The sequence below is a fragment of the Lates calcarifer genome, linkage group LG8 (assembly GCF_001640805.2).
Source record: "Lates calcarifer isolate ASB-BC8 linkage group LG8, TLL_Latcal_v3, whole genome shotgun sequence".
NCBI classification, from domain to species: Eukaryota; Metazoa; Chordata; class Actinopteri; family Centropomidae; genus Lates; species Lates calcarifer.
This window is the reverse complement of record NC_066840.1, coordinates 19,654,055-19,678,374: the sequence shown is the minus strand read 5'-3', so window position 1 is coordinate 19,678,374 and position 24,320 is coordinate 19,654,055. Positions and strand designations below refer to the sequence as shown.

General features: G+C 38.7%; 1 protein-coding gene across 1 annotated transcript in view; it reads left to right on the top strand.

Annotated features, from left to right (window-relative positions):
* Nucleotides 1–6,278, top strand: part of lingo2 (leucine rich repeat and Ig domain containing 2) — a 40,091-nt gene extending 33,813 nt beyond the window's left edge. Inside the window, 2 exon segments of the mRNA XM_018693712.2 lie at nt 3,310–4,449; nt 4,451–6,278. Coding sequence (XP_018549228.1) covers nt 3,322–4,449; nt 4,451–5,164 — 1,842 coding nt within the window. The 5' untranslated portion in view covers nt 3,310–3,321 and the 3' untranslated portion in view covers nt 5,165–6,278.
* The last annotated feature ends 18,042 nt before the right edge of the window (nt 6,279–24,320 follow it).

Genomic DNA, 24,320 nt, shown 5'->3' with positions numbered 1-24,320 from the left:
CCTTGAATGTCTCAAGCAGTACATAGTCAGTGCAAATCAGCATAAAACATAGGGCACAGATCATAACATGTGGTTCACAGTTCAAATTATCAAGGAAATTATAAGGAAATTCAAAAAAAAAAAAAAGAAAAGAAAAAGAAAAAAGAAATGTAGCCAGCAGTGAGATACACACACACACACACACACACACACACACACACACAGAAGTCCACCCTACACAAGCAGATAGCTGGGATTTTATTTGCGGATGTTGCCCCAGGGCATCTGCCTAATTCTATGCAGCATTTGCTACTGCACAAGACACACTTTAGCGTGTGCTACTGATGATGCACTTGCATTATGGTTCTCTCATTCAGCAGCGCCCAGGTGAGGGGGTCACATCACAGGCTCACTCTTACTCTGATTACACACTGTTATAGAGACATCCAATCATTATCCTGATTAGACACCCTCTTAGTAAACCATTGAATCATATGGTGCTGCAATTTATGTGGACAGCTTGTGTGTGCATAAGGTAGTTATTTTGTGGGAATAATCTGAAGAAAGGCAAGGACAAAAATCAGAGATGTGTGTGCATGTTGTATGTGTGTCACAATCACATTAGTAATGTGTATCTAGGAATATTTTATTGGTCTTGACATTCAACAAAGTCATTAAAAGTCATTTGGTTTGATTTACTGGCTGTTGCACAAGGCATAAGGATTCTTTATTGTTTACCATTTTTTCCAATAATGTTGCCAATTCCCTTGTTTTCTGTATCGATATCAGATACATTCAATACCTGACTATGCTGAATATAAGCATATTTAATTTTGGATTAATGCAAACAGCTGTATAGGAACTATACTGTCTAGATAAAATACAAATAAAATGTAAAAAAATTATTGATAAAGTCTGGCAATAGAACAGTATCTTATTAGACAGAAACTGACCAAGCATTCTGTGACAACTGAAAATATATTTGCCAAGGCCAAAAAATGAAAGAATCAATAACATGCGTATTCTTTCCCATATTGCTTAACAACTTGCAAAGCAAAAGCCAGGTATGATGTATGTAATAGCACACGTGTTTCAGGCAATTAGTATGTTAGCACAAAGATGGAAGGGCACTGCTTTTACAGCAGCAAGGATTTATCTTAACATTTCAAATTAAATATATTAGAAAGCTGTTGGAACACTTAAACGAGCCTATGCACATTTGGCAATGTTATACAAGTCTGCAGCAATAGAGAGCTAACCATATGGTGCTCACTAACTATGGCAATACAGCTTTATAGCAGACTGGTGAAAAGGGAAGGTATAGACACAGAAATGGGAAAATCAAGAAAAATCAGTGGTACACATTAATGCCAGGAATATGTACAAATATATACAACTTTTATTAAGAAAAATATAGGCCAATGACATTAATACTAGAGAAAGTCAGTGCATCACCTTTCATCTAAACAGAAATAGTAATAAATGTAAAAATCCAGTGACTCATTTAAGCCACTGCCTCTGGCTATGTTTGCTTTATAAAGATCAGTTAAGATCAGTGTGGTGGCACTTTGACAGAAAACAATGTACACAACATCAATGTATAAAAAAAAATTGCACACAGTGTTGCAGTGGTCTTAAATTTTGATACTCTGAGTTGACACATAACCGCTTGGTGCTTGGCAATGTGATTCAGTTATTTGAAATGATATCTTAATTTTACATAATGTTTCTCTTTTGCTGGGTATGCCATCACATTATCTTTGCACCATAATCTCTTAGCATATTAAGAGCCTGGAGAGAAATTCAGATTATTCCTCTCACTGTTTAAATTTAGCACAGCCCATGACACACTAAATGAGGCAGGGATGGTTTGCAATCTTTGCAACCTGTCACGCAGTCTGTTTGTAGCAACCAGTGCATTCAGTTCATATATCTCCTCAACTCCATGTGCTTATGTGATATATATATATGAGTAGGCCTATGGATCAAAAAACCAGCATACATAAATAGATTAATGATGGACCAGGTTGTGCTTTAATGTGAACTTTTGCAGAGGCTGCATGGAAACATATATACATGAGCCACATGTACAAGAATGCCACATATTTCTCTCGTCTTATTTCATGTATGTACACATTGAACAAGATCACTTAAAATTAAATGGGCCAGTCCTAATCTTTTCGATCAAAGAAATACATAAAGGAAAAATTAGAATTCCTCCTTTGTTTCCTTAGTAGTGTTTGCTAACCTGTGTTTTAAGACATAAATGGTCAAGTAAGATTATGGTTCACACTCTGTACTGTGGCAGCCCTGAACTATCATAGTAACACAAACAGGATTTTATGAAGTGAATGTTGAAATTGATCAAGAGGTTTTTTGTTGTTTTTCTCTGATTTTTGAATCCTTGAGGTGACAGTAATTGCTTTTAGGTCAGTTTTAATGGAGATGATACAATTACCAGAATAACTTACTTAAAACACCCACCATTTGGTTGCGTACTATTTGAATACATTTTTAAACAATTTAAAAAAATATTCAACATGAGACTTTTTTATTGGCTTTTGTGACCTTTGTGGTAATTCTTATAATTAAAATCACAATATTCTCACAGTATAAAATGATGCTCTCAAACAATTTTCACTGGTTGACTAGGTTTGGTCACACTTGTCCATGAACTTCATAAACCACCAAGCATTCTTTCATGACTAATATCTTTCACTTTGCCCCTTTAACCTATTTGGTGTTGTGTTTTCCAAGAGAAGGGTGGATGATATTTTATAAATATTATTATTTGCAGGAATCAGAAAGAGAATGAGAATATGTGTGAAAAAAACCACAATATGTTGAGTAGAGATTCAACAAGGGCAATGCAAGCCACCCTGATCTGTGCTGAAGGCTCAGATTTATCAGAGCTCTTCCAATGGACAACAAAAAGTAACATTATACAATGGACTCCAAAAGTTACAATATATATTCATTCAACAGTTAATTTGATTTTGGTGAAACTCAAAACAACTGCCAACACTCACCAGGGAAGCATTTTCACCAACAGAGTTATGCTTTGATTAGAATCCCATGGATGAAAGGAAAACAAAGATAGATGACATATTCAACTGTGCCAGAAAAAGCAAGAGAGAAAGAAGTTATTTAATCAACACTAGGAGACCCATCCAAAATTCAGAACTGAGCAGTTCACCTTGCCTGTATTTTTTTTTTAAGTAACAAAATGGAAAGAGGATGGCAAGAATTAGACATTTGTCTAACAACAACATCCTTCTTGAGTGTTTAACTAACTTCTTTCTTTCTCCTTGTTCTCTCTTTCTCTTGTAGAACCGTGACAGAATGGTCGACTGTATGAGCAAAGTCATGCTGCACACGGTCGTCTCATGCTGGCAACCATTCCTGGGACTGGCCCTCGTGGCTGTCTTTGTGGGCTCTACCCTGGGATGTCCCTCGCGCTGCGAGTGTTCAGCGCAGAGCAAGGCAGTTGTCTGTCACCGTAAACGCATGCCCAGCATCCCGGACGGCATCCCAACAGAGACAAGGATCCTGGACCTGAGTAAGAACAAACTGACAATGATCAACCCTGACGACTTTGTTGCCTTTCCTGGGCTTGAAGAACTTGACCTCAGTGGAAATATTATCAGTTATGTTGAACCTGGAGCTTTCAACGCCCTGTTTAACATGCACTCACTCAGTCTTAAGAGCAATCGTATCAAGCTCATTCCTCTAGGCGTCTTTGCAGGTTTAACTAATCTTACCCGACTGGATATAAGTGACAACAAGATCGTCATCCTCCTGGATTACATGTTTCAGGACTTGCACAACCTAAAGTTTTTGGAAGTGGGTGACAATGATCTGGTTTACATTTCTCACCGTGCTTTCAGTGGACTTTTAAGCCTGGAGATACTAACCCTAGAAAGATGCAATCTTACAGTTGTGCCCACTGAGGCCCTCTCCCACCTGCATAACCTTGTCAGCCTCCATCTGCGATACCTCAGCATCAGCACTTTGCATCCTTACTCATTCAAAAAGCTATTCCGGCTGCGGCATTTGGAAATTGACAATTGGCCTTTGCTAGACCATGTGCCAGCCAATACCCTGCATGGCCTCAACCTGACGATGCTGTTTATAACCAACACTAACTTGTCCTCCTTCCCTTACCAAGCCCTGAAGCATCTGCCCTACCTGACACACCTCAACCTGTCCTTCAACCGCATCAGGCACATTGAGGGGGGTATGCTCATGGAGCTGGTTCGGCTGCGAGAGCTCCATCTGGTTGGTGCTCAGTTAACCACCATTGAACCGTATGCCTTCCAGGGCCTGCGGGGTCTTAAAGTCCTTAATGTCTCACATAACCGACTGGATACACTAGAGAAGGGTGTTTTTCAGTCCCCTGAGGCTCTCGAGGTTCTTCTGATCGACAACAACCCCTTGGTGTGTGACTGTCGTCTCATGTGGATCCTACAGAAAACGGCATTCCATATTCTTTGGGGATTCACAGCCAGAGTGCAGTACACCTGAGGGTATCCGTGGCAGGCCTTTTAAGGAGTTTAAAGAGACTCTTCTGTCTTATTACGTAACATGCACCAAGCCAAAAATTCGTGAGAATAAAACACAAACAATCACTGTGGATGAAGGTCAGCAGGCAATGTTGCGCTGCAGTGCTGAGGGGACACCAAGACCTATTGTTTCCTGGTTGTCCCCACGCCGGCGAGTTCTGACAAGTAGGAGCCATGGTAGAGTGACCGTCCACAACAATGGTACCTTGGAAATCAAGTCAGCAGAGGTACAAGACAGCGGAGTGTACCTTTGCCTTGCATCAAACACTGCTGGGAATGACACCCTGATGACTTCACTGGCGGTGAAAAGTCTGGGATCGCTGTATGCTAACAGGACCCAGTACTACACAGATCCCAGCAATACCACTGCCAATGGGACGACCGGTGTGACCCTCGGTTTGGACCTAAAGACTATTCTAGTGTCAACAGCTATGGGTTGTTTTACGTTCCTGGGAGTGGTCTTGTTTTGTTTCCTGCTCCTTTTTGTTTGGAGCAGAGGAAAAGGAAAACATAAAAACAACATAGATGTTGAATATGTGCCTCGGTCAAAGTCTAATGGCACTAACGTTGACTCGGCAGAGGGACAAGCTGGTCCTCGTCGTTTTAACATGAAAATGATGTGACTTCTTTTATAGATCCGAGACTCTGGATTGTGGAATGCCCAAAGTACAATGTAATTTTTTTTTGCAAATAGGACTACTGAACGTCCCAGTGTTGCAGGGAGAGTGGTAGTGAAAAGGTTTGGGGCATCATAACAAGATGAGCAGTATCAGTAACACTGGATCTTGACAAAACGCTTGGATACTGTGTTTCAAATACCGAAAAGCGTAATAGGACATCCTCGTAAATAATTGCCAGCAGGCATCTACTTCAGTATGGATGAGGAATGAAAACTGTTGCCACCAAGGGGACGTGAAAGGAATAGGTGTCATTTATCAGCTTTTTGAAATTTATATGCCCAAAAAGAACCCTTCAGTTTTGGGTTGGATCCACAGACTCTGCTGAACCATGTACAGTACAAATTTGTATCTAAGCTATTAACCTACTTTGTTTAGTCTTGCGCCATGCTTATTCACTGAACAAATCTATGAAACAGTCCATAATTTCCTATGTTCAATACTTTGCATATGTGTACCTAATGCTTCATTATGTACATGTATGTACATATTCATTCAAAAGAACTATTCATAGCAATATTCATGGGATGCATTAGCCAAAATTGATACAAACTCACTTGTTCAGCAAGAACATTCTCCAGACTTTTGAAGTTTCCATGGATTCAGGAAGGGCTCCTATGGGTGATTATCTGTCCCTGCTCCCCCAATTGACTCCTAGATATTAATAAATATATATTATTTATCAATGAAAATAGAAGAATATTTATGAAAAATGTGGAGCATTTTACAAAAGCTCTGTCAAACACTGTTCAGGATCTAACATGACACTTGGATCATCATAAAGATGACCCAGTATTGGTCAGAGTATCTACATGAACCACCTTTTTGTCCTATTTTTGTCTCTTTTTATTCCTTTAACTGTACCTTTGCTGGTTGGCAAGCTACATGTGTCAATTTTACTACAGTGACATTTGCATAATTTTCCCCAGTAGGAAATTTGGACTTTGTTGTGGTAGTTCCTCATTTTGTTGTTGAATCATTTAGATTGTGAAAACTTCAAAAGTAAAAGTAAAAAAAAAAAATGTATGTGAAATAAATGAAGATGTATTTGTACCAATGAGTCGGACATAAATGGTCACTGTATAATGAAATCTGTTTTCTCTTCAGGCTCACTGATCACATCACAGTCTACTTATGAGAAGGACGTCCCTGCTATTACATTTCACTTCAGGTACCATGAATATACTAGGCCGAGGTTTCACAGATTACAGTGCCATTTAAATTACATGTTTCCCAAGTGGGAGTGTATTAGTTATCACAGAAATTGCATCTATGTAAGTTTTGACAACCAGGTGGTGTATGAGTATATGTAAGGCTATATCTTAGACTCATGTTAAACGTGCCTTGAAAAACAGTATAAGTACTGGAGTCTACCGAGTGATCAACTTCCTTTTAAAATGAACCTGGTTCTGACCTCATCTTTTACCAGTGAAATTATACTAAGTTTACAATGTGTTTTCTGCAACAGATTTTCATTGTAAAGTATATGTGAACTGAACCCCAAAAAGAAAACAGCATTTTGCATGATCTGTAAATATGAGATTTGGATCAAATGGTAATAGTGTGAGCTTTTAATTAGGTGCAGCAACTAACATTTTGACATGAAGCTTTTGTTCATCATGTATGAAGAGGCAATGCTGGCAGTTCTTATTTCTGATGAGCCATCATGCATAGACTCATTTACCTTTAAAATATTATTTAGTTTTTGATCATTAAGCTTTCAGTAAAAAAAAAAAAAAAAAAAAACTTGATGATTCCTCGGAAAGGAGCACTTTTTTTAACAGCCCATTTTCAGCTTACCAATTGGGCAAATTTTCATATACACGTCAGATAGTATGATTCTCTGAGGTTCATGGAGATTTTCTGTGAGCGATTACCACAAAGAAAAAAAAAAGAAAATAATCTAGACCTTCATTACCTGCATCACTGTTTTTTGGATTGTTCCAGAAAGTGAATTGTGCCTCAGCATATTAACTTCTCTGCTAGAAACACTTGCTAAAGGACTGTAGTGTGAATATACAATAATTGCTTTCTGCTAACATTAACTACTGAATCTACTCGTATGACACATCAGAAATTATTGGTTTCTTTTTCACAGGTCTTCTTTTTTCCCAAAGCATGTATCTCTTGTGCTGTCCCCTCATTTTCGCTGTCTCATTAGGAGCCACTGTATGTTTGGTTTCTGAGCTTGCTCTCCCCTGGGCAGTTTCAGAAATCAGAGCACCAAATGCTACAGCTCCTCCAAAAATACAAAAGAAACAAGGTTAACTTTGTAGGCCAGTGATGCCCAAAACCAGAGTGTTAATTTAGTCAGATTACATGAAAAATGTTTTCCTTGCTGAACCTGTGAGCACGATTTTGCATTCCTGTACAAATGAGACCCCTAAAGTAGAACCTTCTATCTCTTTTCTTGTTTAATGAGGTCTGCCAGAGTGACATCATACACATAGGGTCCTTATATTGCAGGTCCTAAATAGCATTCAAAGACATATTCTGCCCATCATGTGGTACTTTATATTCTTAAGAGATGTAAACATGAGCCTTTCATTTTATTTGATGAGGAAGAGTTATAAAATTTGCATCTCTGTTTATAGAAAAACATACTGATCGCATGTAAGTAATAATTTCCAGTAATGGTTATATTTCCAATGTGTTCCTACATTAACTCAGATATGTTTCAAAAGAAATCCAACAGCTGAAATAGACTGACATTATCCCTGATACCAACGGTATGTACAAAACTGTTGAGTTTTGCATTTCCATGGTGATGTGCAGAATAATCCTTTCATGTTATGCAGAGTTGTTTGTAGTAATTGACTGCATTTTGATTGGATCGCTGCATTTGGATTGCATCTGAAAGCTGTTAGCGCTGTGTGGCTGTTTGTCCCCCTCTTATCAGTTATTGACTGATCTGACCACTCTTATTTTCAGAGTAATTAGTGGGGATAATTTTGCAAAACAGATGGGAGTCTCTCAGCCTAAAATGGCTAATGCAGTTTCTATTAAAATAGATCAGTTCTTGGCTCACACTGGACAGGAGAGATTTCAAAAACTGACGTACCTCCTTTCCTATTCTTTGCCTTCATACAGCAACCATTGTTGCTACAGTAATGTCATCCTACATTATTGAGGCCTTTTGGTATTTGAGAATAAATAACACAATGATAATGTATATTTAGTTACAGTATATATTTATGGCCCCCTTTTGCAGATATAATAATAAACTTGCTTTGTTCCCACTAACATCAGAAAAAAATGAGGCCCAACATATTATTGTTATCTCTGTCATCTAGTAACTAAAGTGATCATGAGACAAGATACATCATGATCTGCCTGATTCAGCTCAGTGAGGGGCAATGATTGATTAAAGGTCCCCTGTGGAGATTTCTTGTAAACAAACAACAGCTATATTTACATTCAGTGTTACTCACCAAAACACGCTGTGTGTGTCCTCGAGATTTAACAAATGTGATGAATGCACTTCCTCCCAGTCTGAGAACCACTGATATATATTGTGAATATTTTTTGACAAAATGCCACAAACACTATTAAAGGCATACACAACAATTTAAATGTGACAGTAAAGTAAGAAAAGCTAATGAGCTAAAGGCTAATGTCTTGACAGTACTAACATGCTGATTTTTAGCTTTAATTTAATGTTTACCACATTATTACATCTTAGTTATTTTGTTAGCATGCTAACATTTGCTAATTAGGACTAAACTGAATGACTGAGGCTGATGGAAATGTCTTTATTTTTTCAGGTACATGGTCATAATTTTGGTCTGCCGATGGTGCTAAATGAAAAATCAGGAAATTAACATAGTTATTAGACTTGTAGGGAATATCTATACCAGATTATATGACAGTCGAACAGCTGTTGACACATTCTGATTCAAAAATGTCAACCTCATGGTCGCACTAGTCAGGGCATCACCATAGATTTAGGATGCATCCTCTGGAACCTCAAGGACCTTAAATACCTATAGAAAATTTAATGCCAATTCATCCAATGTTTGTTTGCTGTTTCAGTGCTGAACCAACCAACACACTGCATCCCCAAAGCAATACTGTTAGTGTGGCTAAAAACAGAAAGGTTGCAGACACAGTACATGTAGTAGTCTCAGAGAAGTATCATCTACTGTAGGGCATCAAAAGAATCACAGATATAAATTGAACAGAGTGCACCCCTACACACACACCTACTTCTTCTCTACAAAATCACATGAACATGGCAGATTGGCTGTGAATGAATGAATAAGCTGTGCCTCATGAAATAATAGTCTGCTATGGATGAGGAGAGCTTACAGCATGTTTATCTCTGTACTCCATGTAAATAGACATATCTGCAAAACAATGTCCAGGAATAGGAAAAAAAAAATCTACATTTGGAAATGCCAGAAAATCCCTGCAGTTTTGAAATTACACAGCACATTTTTGATAGAATTCCAAGCCCCACCAGCCGTGGAACACATAAAAGATCATATAGACCTGCAACTCAAGTGAGAAAAAGAGAGGCTGAGTGTGTGGTGTGTGGTTTTACTTTGACGAGAGAATGGAGCTGGTTGTAGCTGAAGTCTGGGGCAGATGTTAGCCGGCAGGTTTTGGCTGTGTGTGCTTTCATTAGGCTTAGCTTTCATACACTCCCTGGTGACAGGCTGGGCTGCCAAATGAGCTCCCATGTGAGCAGACTCCAGTTCCAGCCCGATGTCCAAAAATTGTGGCTGGCTGTAAAAGAAGAAGACATGCATGTGCAGCTATGCATCTTCAACACACATTCAAGCATTCACCAACATGAAATGAAATGCATGATTCAAGTGACAGACAACAGACCGTGCTTAAATTGTTTGGCACATGTTAAAACGCATCCACACACACAGTGCCTCCTGCACATCACATTGTTGATCTGCAAGTTAAGGCAGTTTCTTTTGTCTTTGCTCACAAAACAAAAGTAGATTTATGGGACTGAAAAAGACTTATTCCCTTCTTTTTAAATATAAACCTCTCCCACACTGCAAGGCAGCGGTGAAAAACTTCTCTAGGATAATAGAAGGAAAAACATTATTAGCAACAAAAACCCCTTCACAATTCACACTGAATGTTCTCCTGTAAGCCAGCAGTCGATATTTCTTTGTTAGTGTGTTGCTGCATTCTGTAATTATGTTTTTGCCCTTTCTGGGAAACACGGTCATGAAAGAAGAAATGAGAGCAGGGAAATTGAATTCTTTGCCTATGTAATTGTTTAATGATGAATGGACCCATAAATTGGAGCAAAGAGACAGAAAGTTTTACATTCCACCCCTCCAGAAGTGAAAGCAATATTTCCTCTTGGTGAAATGAAATAATTATTTATTCTGCTTATTCTGTTGAAGTGGCACTATTGTCCCCGGGTGTGAATTTTATATAAAGCATTTTATTACCAGCAGTATATATTGCTGATTTATTAAACAATGTGAAAATCTAAAAGTCATAGCTGAAACTTAAAGTAGAGCAGATGAGGTCATATGTGGAGGTGTGGACAGGTGTCTTCAGGTGTGAACTCTATTGAGGTTCAGCCCTCAAGAAGCAGTGTCTCACATTCATCCTCATAAATGCTTAAATGTCACATGAGCGTTTATCTACCGAGGTTTTCAGAGGAGGGTACTATATAGATAATTGGACTTGCTTTAGTTCTTATGGTGCAGCCAGTGCAGCAGAGAGGCATATCATGCTTTGAATACCTGCACAATGATTTAATTAGAACATGGATTCAGCCAGACACTCTCTGAGGAACCAAAGTAATTAAAAAGTGGCCTTAAAAAGAGCCCGTGTTCATGTTTCATGATATCACATAAGCTGATATTCTGAAGTGTCAGGAACAGCAGGCCAAGTAAATTGAAATGAGGGAAAGGAAAACCTAAAAGAGGGTCATTTGTTGTGTCATAAAGACAGGTAGTCTTTTCAGTTTACAGGCCACTAACTAGCTGTTGTTACAGTTAATTAATCTGAAATTAATCACCAACTTCATATTCAGGACAAAGTAATATGTGTCAGATAAAGCTAATGAAAAACCAAGATATTGACATATAATTAAAATGTGTTAATTTCATTACACTGTTAGCAAATCGGTACTTGTGTTGCTGGCTGTCACCTGCACTATAGGATAATATTCCCTTATCTAATATCTGCATGACTGTCACATCCCCTTAACCACCTTCTGTCTAGGTCACGGACCGCTTTGTTTCAGCAAGAAGTTATTTTAGCATCTAACATCATTTCAAACCATTCCCCACAGCTACGATTGTTCTACATTATCTTTGTCAGCTGATGTCTTACAGCAGGATTTCAAGCTTTGCAGTGTAATCTTAATCTTTTTTACTCTTCAGTGAAACTTTTCTGACTGAAATCTTTAGTGTTGTTTATGCTAATGATCCAATTTCATGAACTGGTGCCATTCGTCTGGTTGAGAAGAGCGATTTACAGCAAGTTTGTGCAGTTGAGAAAGTTTGCTGAGCCCATATTGGAATGCTCGTACAAGCAAATCACATGGAAAAACATGAGAGACATTAAGAAGTCACTGTGAACTCTTTCAGGATTAAACCGGACTACCATTTTTCCCCAACTTTAACCAAGTGCTGTGAGTACCCAAACATCATAAAAAGTTAAATAATAATTGCTTCCTTCAAAATGTATTTTCTGTTGCAAATAAGTTGTATAGATGTAATTTCTAGGAGATAGGAAATGCTTAACATGAGTTTAGAGGTAGCACAATTGCATATAAAGTCAAGGCAAAGACAAAAGTAGATGCAAAGTGGTGTTTATTCAATGCGTGTTGCAGATTAAGTCAAATGTACATCCATGAATTAGAAATCTTTCATCTTGAGCAAAAAAACAATGCTTTTGCCAAGGCTTTATGAGTCCAACTCACAAATATATGGAACCAAGAAGAAAATAACAAAGGGCTCCTGCTGACTTTGATGAGCAAACACAAACACTGCACAGGCACACCACATACACATGTACCTGTTGCTAGCTAGCTGCAGCTAAAGTCTGTGCAAGCATTACCAAGTAAACACCTGCTGCAAAAAGGCTTTAAAAGTTAATACAGCTAAATAGCTTTGTGTTCAGTATGACACACCTCTGAACCACTGTCTGTGCTGTATAAGTATCTTCCAATGTAGATGCTGGAAACCCAGTCCTAGCAAGAACTCTATCCACACATATCCATGCCCTTTTTTCTTCTGAATAACACATCTCCTTCCCTTTTCCTCATTCTCTGTCACATACTGCAAACTGTCCATTCAAGCTCTGAATCCCTACTGTGCTGCTTCCCTCAATGAATATTGTCTCACTTAGGCTTTTGTGCAGCCACCTTATCCACACTGAGCAGATGCTAGTTTGAATGTTAGCCATTTTCCAACCTTGAAGAATCTACGAACAATCTCTAAGCACACAGTCAAAGCAAACAGAGATTTTCAAGACATTGCACCAGCATTGTGGTATCCTTAAAGAAACTCTGCCTCTGCCTACCATACATACATAAGTCATCAACACCTTCTCTTTCTCTTTGTCCCCTTCCCACATACGATGCTCTCCATGATCCAGTGGAATCTGTTTCGCCTTCCCTTTTGCACTTGTCTCATCCTATGCTTTCAATAGATGCCTTGGGATGTTTTAAATCACTGCTTACTGCTTTAACTTGGCTGCTAGAGTGGATTCTTTATTGTGATATCATTAGTAGACCATTATCATCCCTCCAGCATCATTCATGATCAATTACGTTACAATGTATTGTGTTAGAAACTCACTTATGTTCCTCATTCTCTATATTAGTATTATTAATCACCTTCAAATGTAATGGTTAACATATATAAAATAATTTTAAACCTGTCACTGTAAAGAGGTTACAGAGTCCAAAAATTCATTATTAATCAAAAATTTATTACACATATGAGGAGATCCTTTTGTCCAAAACAACCTACAGTGGCAGGAGCAAGAGCTACATTTTGCCTCACATTTTTTAAGGAAATAAGATTTTAGTAACTTCTATCATGGTGTGTAGGTGCTGAAAAGATGGGCTGCAGCCTGCAGCAGGAGAAGGGCAGTGACTCTACTGTTCTGACCTCAGCGTGGAGTTCATTCAACCTCTGTGGGGCCAGAGATGAGTGAGCACAGGGTTGTCTAAGTGATGGAGAGGGCAGGAGGAAAGGGAACATAGCACAAGTTCTACATAGAGATGTACAGCAATAGTAATGGTTATCATAATGATGATAATAATAAGATTGATAATAATAATTGTAGTGGGTGTAATGAGCAGGATCATAGGGCCAGTAGGTGGCTTGATCTACCTGCAGAAAGCAACAGGAGGAGATGAGAGAGCGCAAAACTACAGGAGAGAGAAGATGACGAGTTAGTAACATGCATTGATGGCATATAAATGTGTACAGTTGGAGAGGGAAAGGAGGCGAGAGGAGGTCAGTGCATCATTAGAATTCACACAGCAGTCTAGGTTTCTAGCAGCATAACTGGGGGGATAGGTCAAATGAAGCCTAAGCCGGTCTAAACTATACGTTTTATCAATAGTAAAGTTTAAGCCTACTCTTAAACATAGAGAGAGTGTCTGCCTCTTGGACCAAAACTGGAAGATAGTTCCACAGGAGGCCTGACAGATGAAAGCACTGCCTCCCATACTAGGCCAGAACCAGAGTCTTGAACTGGATGCAAAGCGCAACATGGAGCCAGTGTAGTGGTGTCAGGAAAACTGGGATTGCCTCCAAACCTGTGGACTATCTGCAGAGATCTAGTGGCAAATATAGGCTAGACCACTGCTGCAATGTTTGGTGAGAATGATTTCTTGTTGCTAAGGGTTACACCAAGGCTTCTTGCAGTCTGAGTTGGCATCACTGCAACATTGGTAACAGTGCAGTGTGGGCCATTCATGTACTGCCAACCTGACGAACGAACTCCTTAAGAAATCCATTTTGCATCCATATGTTCCTCTTTCACACACCCTAACCTACTACCACCCCAGACTATCCTCCCACAAAAAACATTTCAGCAAATGCCCAAGTCATTCTTGTGCCCAAACCTAAGTGATCCGCAGCAGTGTGAAATCAGGAAACGCTTATTTGTGTTGCTCTAGAAGGCAGTTACAAACAATATTTTAGAGGTTCCCACCTCCCCAGGCACCATTATTACCTCTGACTCAGATCCGTGATGCTTCAAGTAGTGCCAATTCTCCTGCACTGCTGTTCCCCACCATCACTTCCTGATCACTGTCAATGACTTTTATGGCCACATCCTGCACCTTTAAGTGCCAAGTTACTCCTTTACCCCCTGACTTGTGCCACTTTTTTAGTCCTATATTAGTTCTGTGTCTCAGTGTTTACAAATGCATTAGAAATTGATTATTTTCTGTGGCATTTGGAATTGAATCAGAGTGAATGAGTCTGACAAAGAAACTGATTTCAAAATACCCTCAATTGTGGCACATCACATCTAAAAAAACAAAAAACAAAAAAACCCTTCTTTGAGTTTGACAGGAGTGAAAACCCTCGTTTGTTAAAAATCATGAAGCTGATGGCTTTTGCAGCTAGCAATTCTATCCTTACAATTTCTCTACATTCTTTAACATCAGCACACCATAGTGGTTCAGCAGCTGTTGAGTCTATAGTAACTATGGAGCATAGATGATAACCTGAGGCCATTTAATGTGCACGCACACACACACACACACACACACACAAACAGGCTCCCCAGCATCGGCCAGTGTTTTCCTCTCTCATTCTCTCCCTCTCTAACACACAAACACACATACACACCATATAGAGGTTGCCAAAGTGGCTCAGAGGAGTCTTGAGCAAACATCAGAATAAAAACGGCAATGCAAAAAACATATTGTGGTGTGTGTGTGTGTGTGTGTGTGTGTGTGTGTGTGTGTGTGTGTGTGGTGTAAAAGTTAGGTGTGCACAGGGTACTCAAGCATGGTCTATCTACACTAGAAAAACATATTAATTCTCTCTTTTATTGATGACTGACAGGCTTCATGCAAAATAGATTTTGTATTTAATATTCAATGAAGATGGTTTATCATCGTGAAAACTGGGGCAGGTCATTTGCCCCGAAGAACATGTGGTGCCTATAGAATAGAAAGATTATAAGCATTAAAATAATACAAAATAAAAGAACAAAATCTTCAACCATGCTTTTATATCTGTGATTGTTGGATAACAGTGGTTGCCATACCTCAGATATACTGTGTGATTTTTGTGCTTCTGAGAGCAAAAGGTCTGGTGAAACATGCAGCGAGGCCAATATAGATCAGGAATCAGGGTTGTTGACAAAAGCATGCTCCGCAGGAAGGAGTAGATGTGTAGTTTGCAGGGTGACAGGAATCCCAGCTCGACATATATCCAACCTGCTGACAAATAAATGAGACTGAATGTTCCAACTGTGGAAAATAAACCAGAATTTCTCCTGACATTTTGAATTGATTGCGCTGAAAACGAGCTGACCCCACCTGTGCTGCGCAGAGATAAGAGATTTACAATGCACGCAGGTCTCAGTCAGCAGCACATGGCTCTTTTCCCCATGTAAAATGAATACAGCATCAGGGAAGAATAATACTATTTTATCCGGTTGTTTCATCTCCTTCCTTTTCCAGATTCTAGGGGGACTTTAAGAGCTCCGTATTTAGTCTGTGAGATGAAGTTATTTTGCTGTGCTATTGTATGAAAGGCCATCTGAGTTCAGAAATGCAGGAATGGGGAATGTCACAACTCTCGGCAAGAGAAGATCAAAGCCACACCTCTGGGCTTTGTTACATACTGAGTTAACTTCCAACGCTCACGATACATCTCTCTCCCTTAGCTCTTACCCCTTATGGCGAAAGAGCGAATTAAACCCGACTTGTGTCATCATGTGCAATCCGTCTTCATTTGTGAATGTGTCAGGGCCAGTTGTCGCTGCATTGTGAGCTGAAACCAAGCAACCCAGCTTGCTTCACAGCTCGTCATACCAGCCAGGCTGTTGCTTAGTTTTCAAGGTCTCTGACAACATCGCCTCTGTTAGGCGATGGATTTGTCACGCCTGGAGAGGAGGAGAAAGCAAAGCAAAAGTGAAGATGTGTGCTACATCGGTGCATGGTGTGTGTGTCGAGCCATCTTTATCATGTTCTGAAGGTCAGATTTTTCCATATAAATTATACAGTTACACTCCTTTTATTTGACACATACTTCTCTGTGATTAATTTATGCCTAACATAAAACAGGAAAGTGAATCATTCTGGCAGAAACAAAGATCCAGCAATCCACCTTAAATTCATAATATTGTCAGTTGTCAGTGACATACATGTTTTGGTTCTAACATATATCAACCATTTGTCACAAAAACTTCAGAATGTGTTCAATACTTGACCCTCTAATGTACACCTGCTGTTAAACTGCCTCATAAACTTTATCTTGGAGTAAATACTGTGTGTCACATCTAGTCAACACTCACTCAGGATATGATATTATTATTCCAGGGGAATTGATAGATGTTGCAAAATTGTTTGCACTGTTATGAGCAATAAACTAACATTTATTGAGTCCACAACACATCCTCTAGATCAATGTCAACGTCTCAACTGCAGTAAGTATCACTTATGACATCAATATGGTGCTCTGCAAATGATGACACAGAAATAGAGGAATCAGGAGACTGGCAACATGTGTCATTAAAAGAGAAATCACTAAAATGGATTCCACTGTGGATATAATTTCATATAAGGAGAGAGAGACAAAAGAAATGACAGTGCAAATTGGAGGTCTACCTTTTCTCGGGAGTCTCATTTGGTTATAAAATGTCTTTTAGATCTCACAGTGATTTAAGCCTCAGGTGTTGTGATCAAGGTGATTACTGAAACAATACACACCTGAATTTGATCCTTGAAGCTTTTGAACCTGATGAAAAGTTAGTTTGGGAACGTTTCACTGTGTTGTCTTTTCAGAGATGTCATTCACAAATTTCAGACAAAATTAGGTTCAAACCTAGACACCGATAAAATACTACTGAACTGCTAGTATTATGTTGAGGCTGAAAACATATTTAGTATCAAACTCCTAGATGATCATCATAGTCATAGTCATTTTTCAGTTAAAATTTTTCAAAAATATTTTAAAAAGGTGACAAACTGTTTATTTGCAGCACAGACACTGTGTACAGTAGACTGTGTGTTGTTATTTTTACTTTGAGAGTGTCTGGTGCATAATCAGCAGCTCATTTGCTCTTTTTCACATTTATCCTCACTTTTTATGAGGGAAGTTGAAGTTATGAAGACTTTTTTTGAACAGCAGACATCACACCTTGCAAAGTGAAGTGATCGGTTTCTTCTTGCTGCTGGAAACAATATCTTTTGGGTATGTGGGCACAGAACATTTGTTTGAAAGTCAGATGAGCCCTATTGAAAACAATATTCCTCACTGATAGTTACAAACCATATCCCTCTTAAAATATGTTCATTTTTATTTTTCTTTAAAACAGTCTTCATTTGGGTGACACAATGGGTAAAACTTTTATTTCCAACTTAAGGCTTTAAGAGGTGAAGGTGCCCTTCATTGCCTTTAGTCTCTGCCTCCTTAAACTGTTTTTGCTTGGTCAGTGTTGCAGCACAGGATTTGCAGTAAAGAACCAAAGAACTATAATATGCTGCTAAGTGCTTTTTGAAATTGGTTCAAATGCTTGGCTTGTACCCAAACAACTCCCATTAATTGCCAATTATAATAATCAGAAATTCTCTTGTGTCAGTAACACAGAGAGAAACTCAAAGTTTATCATATACTGAGACACATTTGGATTGACATGGCATGTCACTGTACATACAGTATACTTCATAGTGGAACAGTTTTCAATGCATTCTAATTTAAAATACAGATTCTTTGGTACAGGTTTGGTTCCGGTAAGCAGCTACAACAGCAGGATTGCATTAAATCACCATGGAGGAAGTAGCAGTACAACAGTCTAAAGATTCTAGCTGGTGGAGTTACTTTATATGCAGTGAGGTAGTTTGCAGTGGTTTGCAACCAAGGGGTAGGGCCCCTCCAAAGTGTAAGATAAATCAGAGAAGTCGTGAGATGATTAAAAACTTAATTCTGCAACACTAATCTGTTTTAATTTGTTGGACCTTTTTCTAATCTCTGCCCTCTTGTTAAATTTTGGATAATTTGACCTCCTTAGGAGTCATTTATTGTAATGAAACCAACTGAGAGGTTTAAACAGGAAATCTCTCTTTAGTGAAACTGCTACTACTAGTCTTCTGGAAGAATACCCACTTAGACAATGCTTTTTGTAAGGAGTCACAAACCAAAAATGTTTAACCTGGTAACCTGGTTTAACCTTTGAAAATGTGTGTTTTATAGTATTATAATCTGCCTTTTCATTTATAATCTTAATCTTAAAAGTATCTAGTAACTATAGCTGTCAGATAAATGTAGTATAGTAAAAAAATAAAAAAAATTAAAAAAAACATTTAGCATTGTTCTCACACTGCACTCACTCAAAAGGATGCAATAGAACAGGGGCAGAGTGGGTAAATAATAAAAAACCCATCAGGAGATACATCGTCATATGTGGCCTGTGTCACACTTAAAAAGTAAAGAGAGGTTACATTAACTATGATAATGGGCGTCCCGGGAGCTCATCTATACACTTTCCATTGTATTAAATTGTATTTCTACTTTTTAGTGCTGTACTGGACAGTACAGAGGTACAGCACCTATGTTTTATGTTTAAGCTAATCACACAGACTTAGCATATTAGAATTTCTGATGAAATGAGAGCAGAAAACAAACCAAAACTGCTAAATGAACTCAGACTGCATTCTTGTTATTGTGTGCCTACTGCTAATTCTGTAAAACTTGACAGGTATTTGTACTAGACTCACTGTCCTTTTTCTCTCTGTTGTCTGCATCAAAACATGGCGCCTACATTACACACGATGCATTTTTCATGGCCCTTCTCTGGAGCCACAAAAGGCTTTACACTACATTTTTTTACATATTCAATACTCCCCTGTGCACACACTTCACATATGTGAAATTGGTGTAATCTCCTTTATGTACAGCACATGAGTATTAAACATATTTAGTTACTTTCAAATAGTAGTTACAGTTCTTAGTTACATTCACTTTGACAAGCATTAAGGTTAAAATGTAACCCAAGTTCGATCTGTCCATTTTCAAAACGTCTGTTTCATCACATACTGGGTAAGAGTCAGAGCAGACCCCAGACATGTCACCAGTCTATCACAGCGATAACACACAGCGACAGACAAACACATTCACACCTACAGGCAATTTTTGTGTCTCCATTTCACTTAACCTGCATGTCATTGGACCGTAGGAGGAAACCCACGCAGACACAGAGAGAACATGAAACCTTGTGGCTCTGAGGTGACAGAGCTAACCACCGAGCATCCGCAGCCAACGCACTGACATTTAACCTGAGCTGTTGTGGTTAAAAGTAAATGTGTCTTTCCACCTGCCCCTTGTACCTCCACACTCCCAGTTTCCCCTGCACCAATTCAGTGTCAAACTGCTGCCCAGGCCTATTTGTTCCCTGCACGTAATCCTTTTTGTGGTAGGAGAACAGATCTCTCTCATTTTCCACACAAGGCATTTATTTGCATTTTAAAACATCATGCTCATTTCACAAAATTTCATGCATCCAGACTGAAAGTATCACAAAAATAAAGCCTGCATGCTGCAATCTATGGTCAAGAGCATTTTCTTCTGAGTCCAAAATGAGTGTCTCACTCATCTGAATTTCCTATTTATTTGTGCCAGCATTCGGAAATGCATGGACTTCCACCAAGTTATGAATACCATTTTTGTCAGCAGCTGATGCCAGGCTGAGACGGCAGCTCATATGCTGTGAACCAGAGACTCACACACATGTGCAGTATAAGCCTCTCTGGATAAATAGCCCTAACTGAATAAATGAAAATGTGTTAATGAAGTGTGTTTGTTGGGAAATGGATAGTAACCATCAGTCAATATAGTTTGATTTAAACCAGACAATATAACAAACCTGCGACAATTTCCAGTAGAGTCAACTTCTAACTTATCAGTCCATTCATATTTACCAGATCCCTCTACAACTTTTAACAGGACATAAAGGAAAACTACATTTTATTTGAACTTAAATTTTATTTTTTGTAGCTGCAGCCATTCTACTGTTTATGGTAACACTGTACTCACCTGACTACATGCTGAGATTTGGGAACACAGTGTTATTGCCAAAAATAGGTCTAACAGGGCTACAAAAACAAGCAGTCTGATGATTATACAGCTGGAAAACAAACCCCTGGGCTAGTCAGATTTATTTGGGAGAGGAAATGAAGGCAAACTCTTAAATTGTGACCCAAAACATTAACATCCATTGCATCTGACTTCCTTGTACAACTTTGACCGAACTGTGGTGGTGGTGCACACTTGTGGTTGCGCTGTACAATGAGGGATTATCAGCAGTATTACAGGTGTGCTCACTTTTGGTTTTACCTCCAAATAAACTGGTAACCAAACTGGCAAAATGTTTGTTTTGTGTAGAATATTGTTATCAGACAGCTCATGCTATGATAAACCATAGTTTTCCTTTAAGGCCTCAGTGTGCTTCAAACAAAGTGCTTGTCAAACAGCTTGAAAATCTTCTCTGACATCTTACCGACATCGAAACTGGGTGGGAGGCCAAATGGATGGATAGAATTTTTTCTAATCAGCTTCGTGTATTTGCTCTATTCACACTTGGGTTGCTGATTAAAGCCTGGCCCAGGCACATGATTTTGTACTATTTTACTATCTTACCCTACCTCACAGAGGCGTTGTGGGTTTGTATCAAATCCTCTGTAGCAAGGGCCACCATATAGTGGATACATTTACTCACTCACACAGCCAAATTCTTTTTTAATGCTAAATCTTACACATGGTGGCTTTAATCCTGAATATAATCTTTACCCAACCTTTGACTAAACATAACCAAACATAACCAGTCACCATGAAAATAACAGATCAGAATATGCTTATATGAGTGTGTGGAGGACGCTAACACTAACACAAGACCTGTTTTGATGTTTAGGTAAGAAAACTTGTTAAGTGAAAAGCAGCAAGCTAACAACAGCATTTCACAAGTTGAGAATTTAGCACCTCAAACACTTTAATTGCTGCTTCTTTATTTTTTCACTCTTCACTTATATATAAAGAATATCTAAAGTGTCTAAATAGACACTTTAGCCCTTAGAGAGTTTAGGCCCTTGTCAGTCAGATTGAATTCTATGCAATTGAACATGGTGTGAATGCGTCTCAACTTGTTCCTCAATCAAATTATTGAAGAGTAAATTCTGGTGTGAGTGCACCTTTAGGCAGAAAAATATATGAATGAAAGGGAACTAGAATGTTTGAGCAATGACTGAATCTGCTGATCTTTTTGATTTTTTGGTAATCTGCTATATATGCAGTATACAGTATACGTCCGTGGTTGTCAGTACAGAAATTTGCACTTCATGATTACATTTTTTCAAAAGCAATAGGCAGGTTAATGGTCCAGTGAACATACAGTATATGTTTGATGTCAAGAGCAACAGTAATTAAGATCAGAAATAATTGATGTTGATTAGAAGTTTCTTCTCACATTGATTTGTGTGCAAAACATGCTAAATAAATGTACCTTATAAAATGAATGAACACTTGAAATGCAAAGAGCTGAATGTGTGAAAAGCTAAACTCACTTCATTCTGTGCTTGTGTTGTCTTTGATTTCTTGGTTTGAATGTCACATCGTGAAGGAGTGAGCAATTTTTATGTTCATTTGGAAAACAAACTGTGCCACAGATAATTGGTTCCTCTGGGGAAAGTAACCCATAAAATGTTCCCCCTGCATCTCAAACTATTTCCTGCTGGATTAATTTGTGTTCACCTGAATTTTTAAACCAAGAGACCAATTAATGATGATCGATTTTCTGTTTTCGCAAAGAAAAGTTTTCCAGGCCTGACAACAGAGGTGTTTAGACATTGCTGAAACATTTCCATCTTCTTTTTTGATGAACAATTTAGATTATTGATCTTGAAGTACTGTAATATTATTGATTACAGTAGGAAAACGGTGACAAATGTTTTTTTTTTAGCTGAGATTCAAATGGTTTGTTTAGCTGAAAAAGTAGAGGATTTTTATTACCCCACCCCCCCCACCCCCCAAAAAACCCCTTTACCTGCAGCTTGTCTGAAAAATTTTAAATGTGAAAATTTAGGGAGACATGTTTTTCAGTGCTGATTTGTAAAATTCTATCCTTATGTTTCCACCTTTTTAAATAGATGGAGTTAAACAAACGAAGTTGAAAAGGGCCATTTACTCACACCAAAAAAGTGTATAAATAGCATTTGAGGGGCTATATGACTTGCAGGACTCAGTTTTTTCTTCTCATCACATCAGTGCCCTGGTCGTAGCTCGTTACTCAGATGAGGTTCACCTGTGCTTAATGAGTAGCGCCTTTAAAGGTTGGCCTGTATGCTCACTCTTTTGTCTTACACTCGTTTGCTGCACACACAACTGGTTTCTTTTGTTAGAAGAGTTGTATTTATGTAGTAATTTCATTTAAACTCCAACCACCAGTGTGGTCTTGCTCCTTCTATGTTAACTTTGAGCCACTTTATCACCTTATTTTGCATGTTTACTATAGGGTGAGACTTGTTTTTTCTTGTCAGTGTGCACAGTCTACTAAGAAGTAGCATGAACCAGAGCAACAACTCTCAATTCAATTCAATAAGTTAGGGACTCACAGGAGACAAAAACACTGCAACCAACTTTCCATAATGCAACCAACAGTGTGCTATCAACACATCAGCTGTGTCATTATCCATCCACTGTTGCAAAGATAAAACTGTCCTCTGACCTGCCACAACCATTAAAGTTACATATGGACTTGTTAGCACTGTTCTAAAACAAACTTGGAAAAATGTGAATCAATCCTCTGATATAAGGTTCTGGTCAGGAACAAAACTGACATGGTTATGGTTAGGGAGAGATTGGGATACTTTTTCCAAGGTCAGGGAACAACTGTCGCCATTGCGATAAGAAGACAACTTTGACTGTGGGTAGAAAATAGGAATCAAACAGCTGTCTCTCATGTCAAAGTCTGCTGTCTGGTTGACCGATCCATCTACCCAGACCTCCTCTCTCTGCAGACTTTGTGGCTCCATAACAATGTCACACTGTTTCCTCCTTTGCTCCTGATGGACAAGAGTTATAATTCCTGCAGCCACAAGTTGTCACTTAAACGTAAACATATGATGTTATTTGGCATTTGCTGCAATTCCTGAGGCATCTGTTTTCTTGGGAGGACAGTCTCTGTCTTATTGTTAGACCCTCCCTGTCTGGAGAATGCCCACATTTACAACAGTTACAGCCCAATGCTTATGGCAGAATCAAACTGAAACACGCTTCCCATTCATTAATGTGTGAAACGGGGCGAGACGCATTTGCCCATGGTTGCGCTTTGACTCACCTGCTTCGTTTCACACGGAGTTCAATCTGATTGAACTTTGACCTGCAAAATTGCAGCATGTCCAGCTGGTTTGAGAGAAGGGGAGGGACTGCCATGTTGTTTTATGGTGAAATAATACAAGCAGCAGAGTAAGGATGCTGATTTTATGACAGTAAAATGTTTGATGAAACATTGTAGAATGAGCAACTTTTTGATTGATTGCTGTTAAATGTTTCCTACCCCACCCCACCCCTTTGGCCAAACCCCATGTGTAAGTTACACCAGGAGGATTTAATTCTGCCAGCAGCATTAAAAGACCATGGGTGAGAAATCCTTCCTTCCTTAAAGGTGCTATATGTAGGTTTAGCATTAACAGCTGTAAGAGCTGCCTATTTCTATCACTTTTTCTCTTTGCTTCTAAACATGGTCTCTTGCCAGGAAGTGGTGGAGATAATGATCACTTGCCAAGACCTTCAGACAGACAAGCTTGTGATACAAACTTGCAGCAGTTCTGAAGCCTTGAAATAAACTAAAACACAATTGTTTGTAACAGTTCTCCACCAGCTTAGTAATACGTATTTGTACAGCAGTGTTTGTTTTTTTTACAGACTCC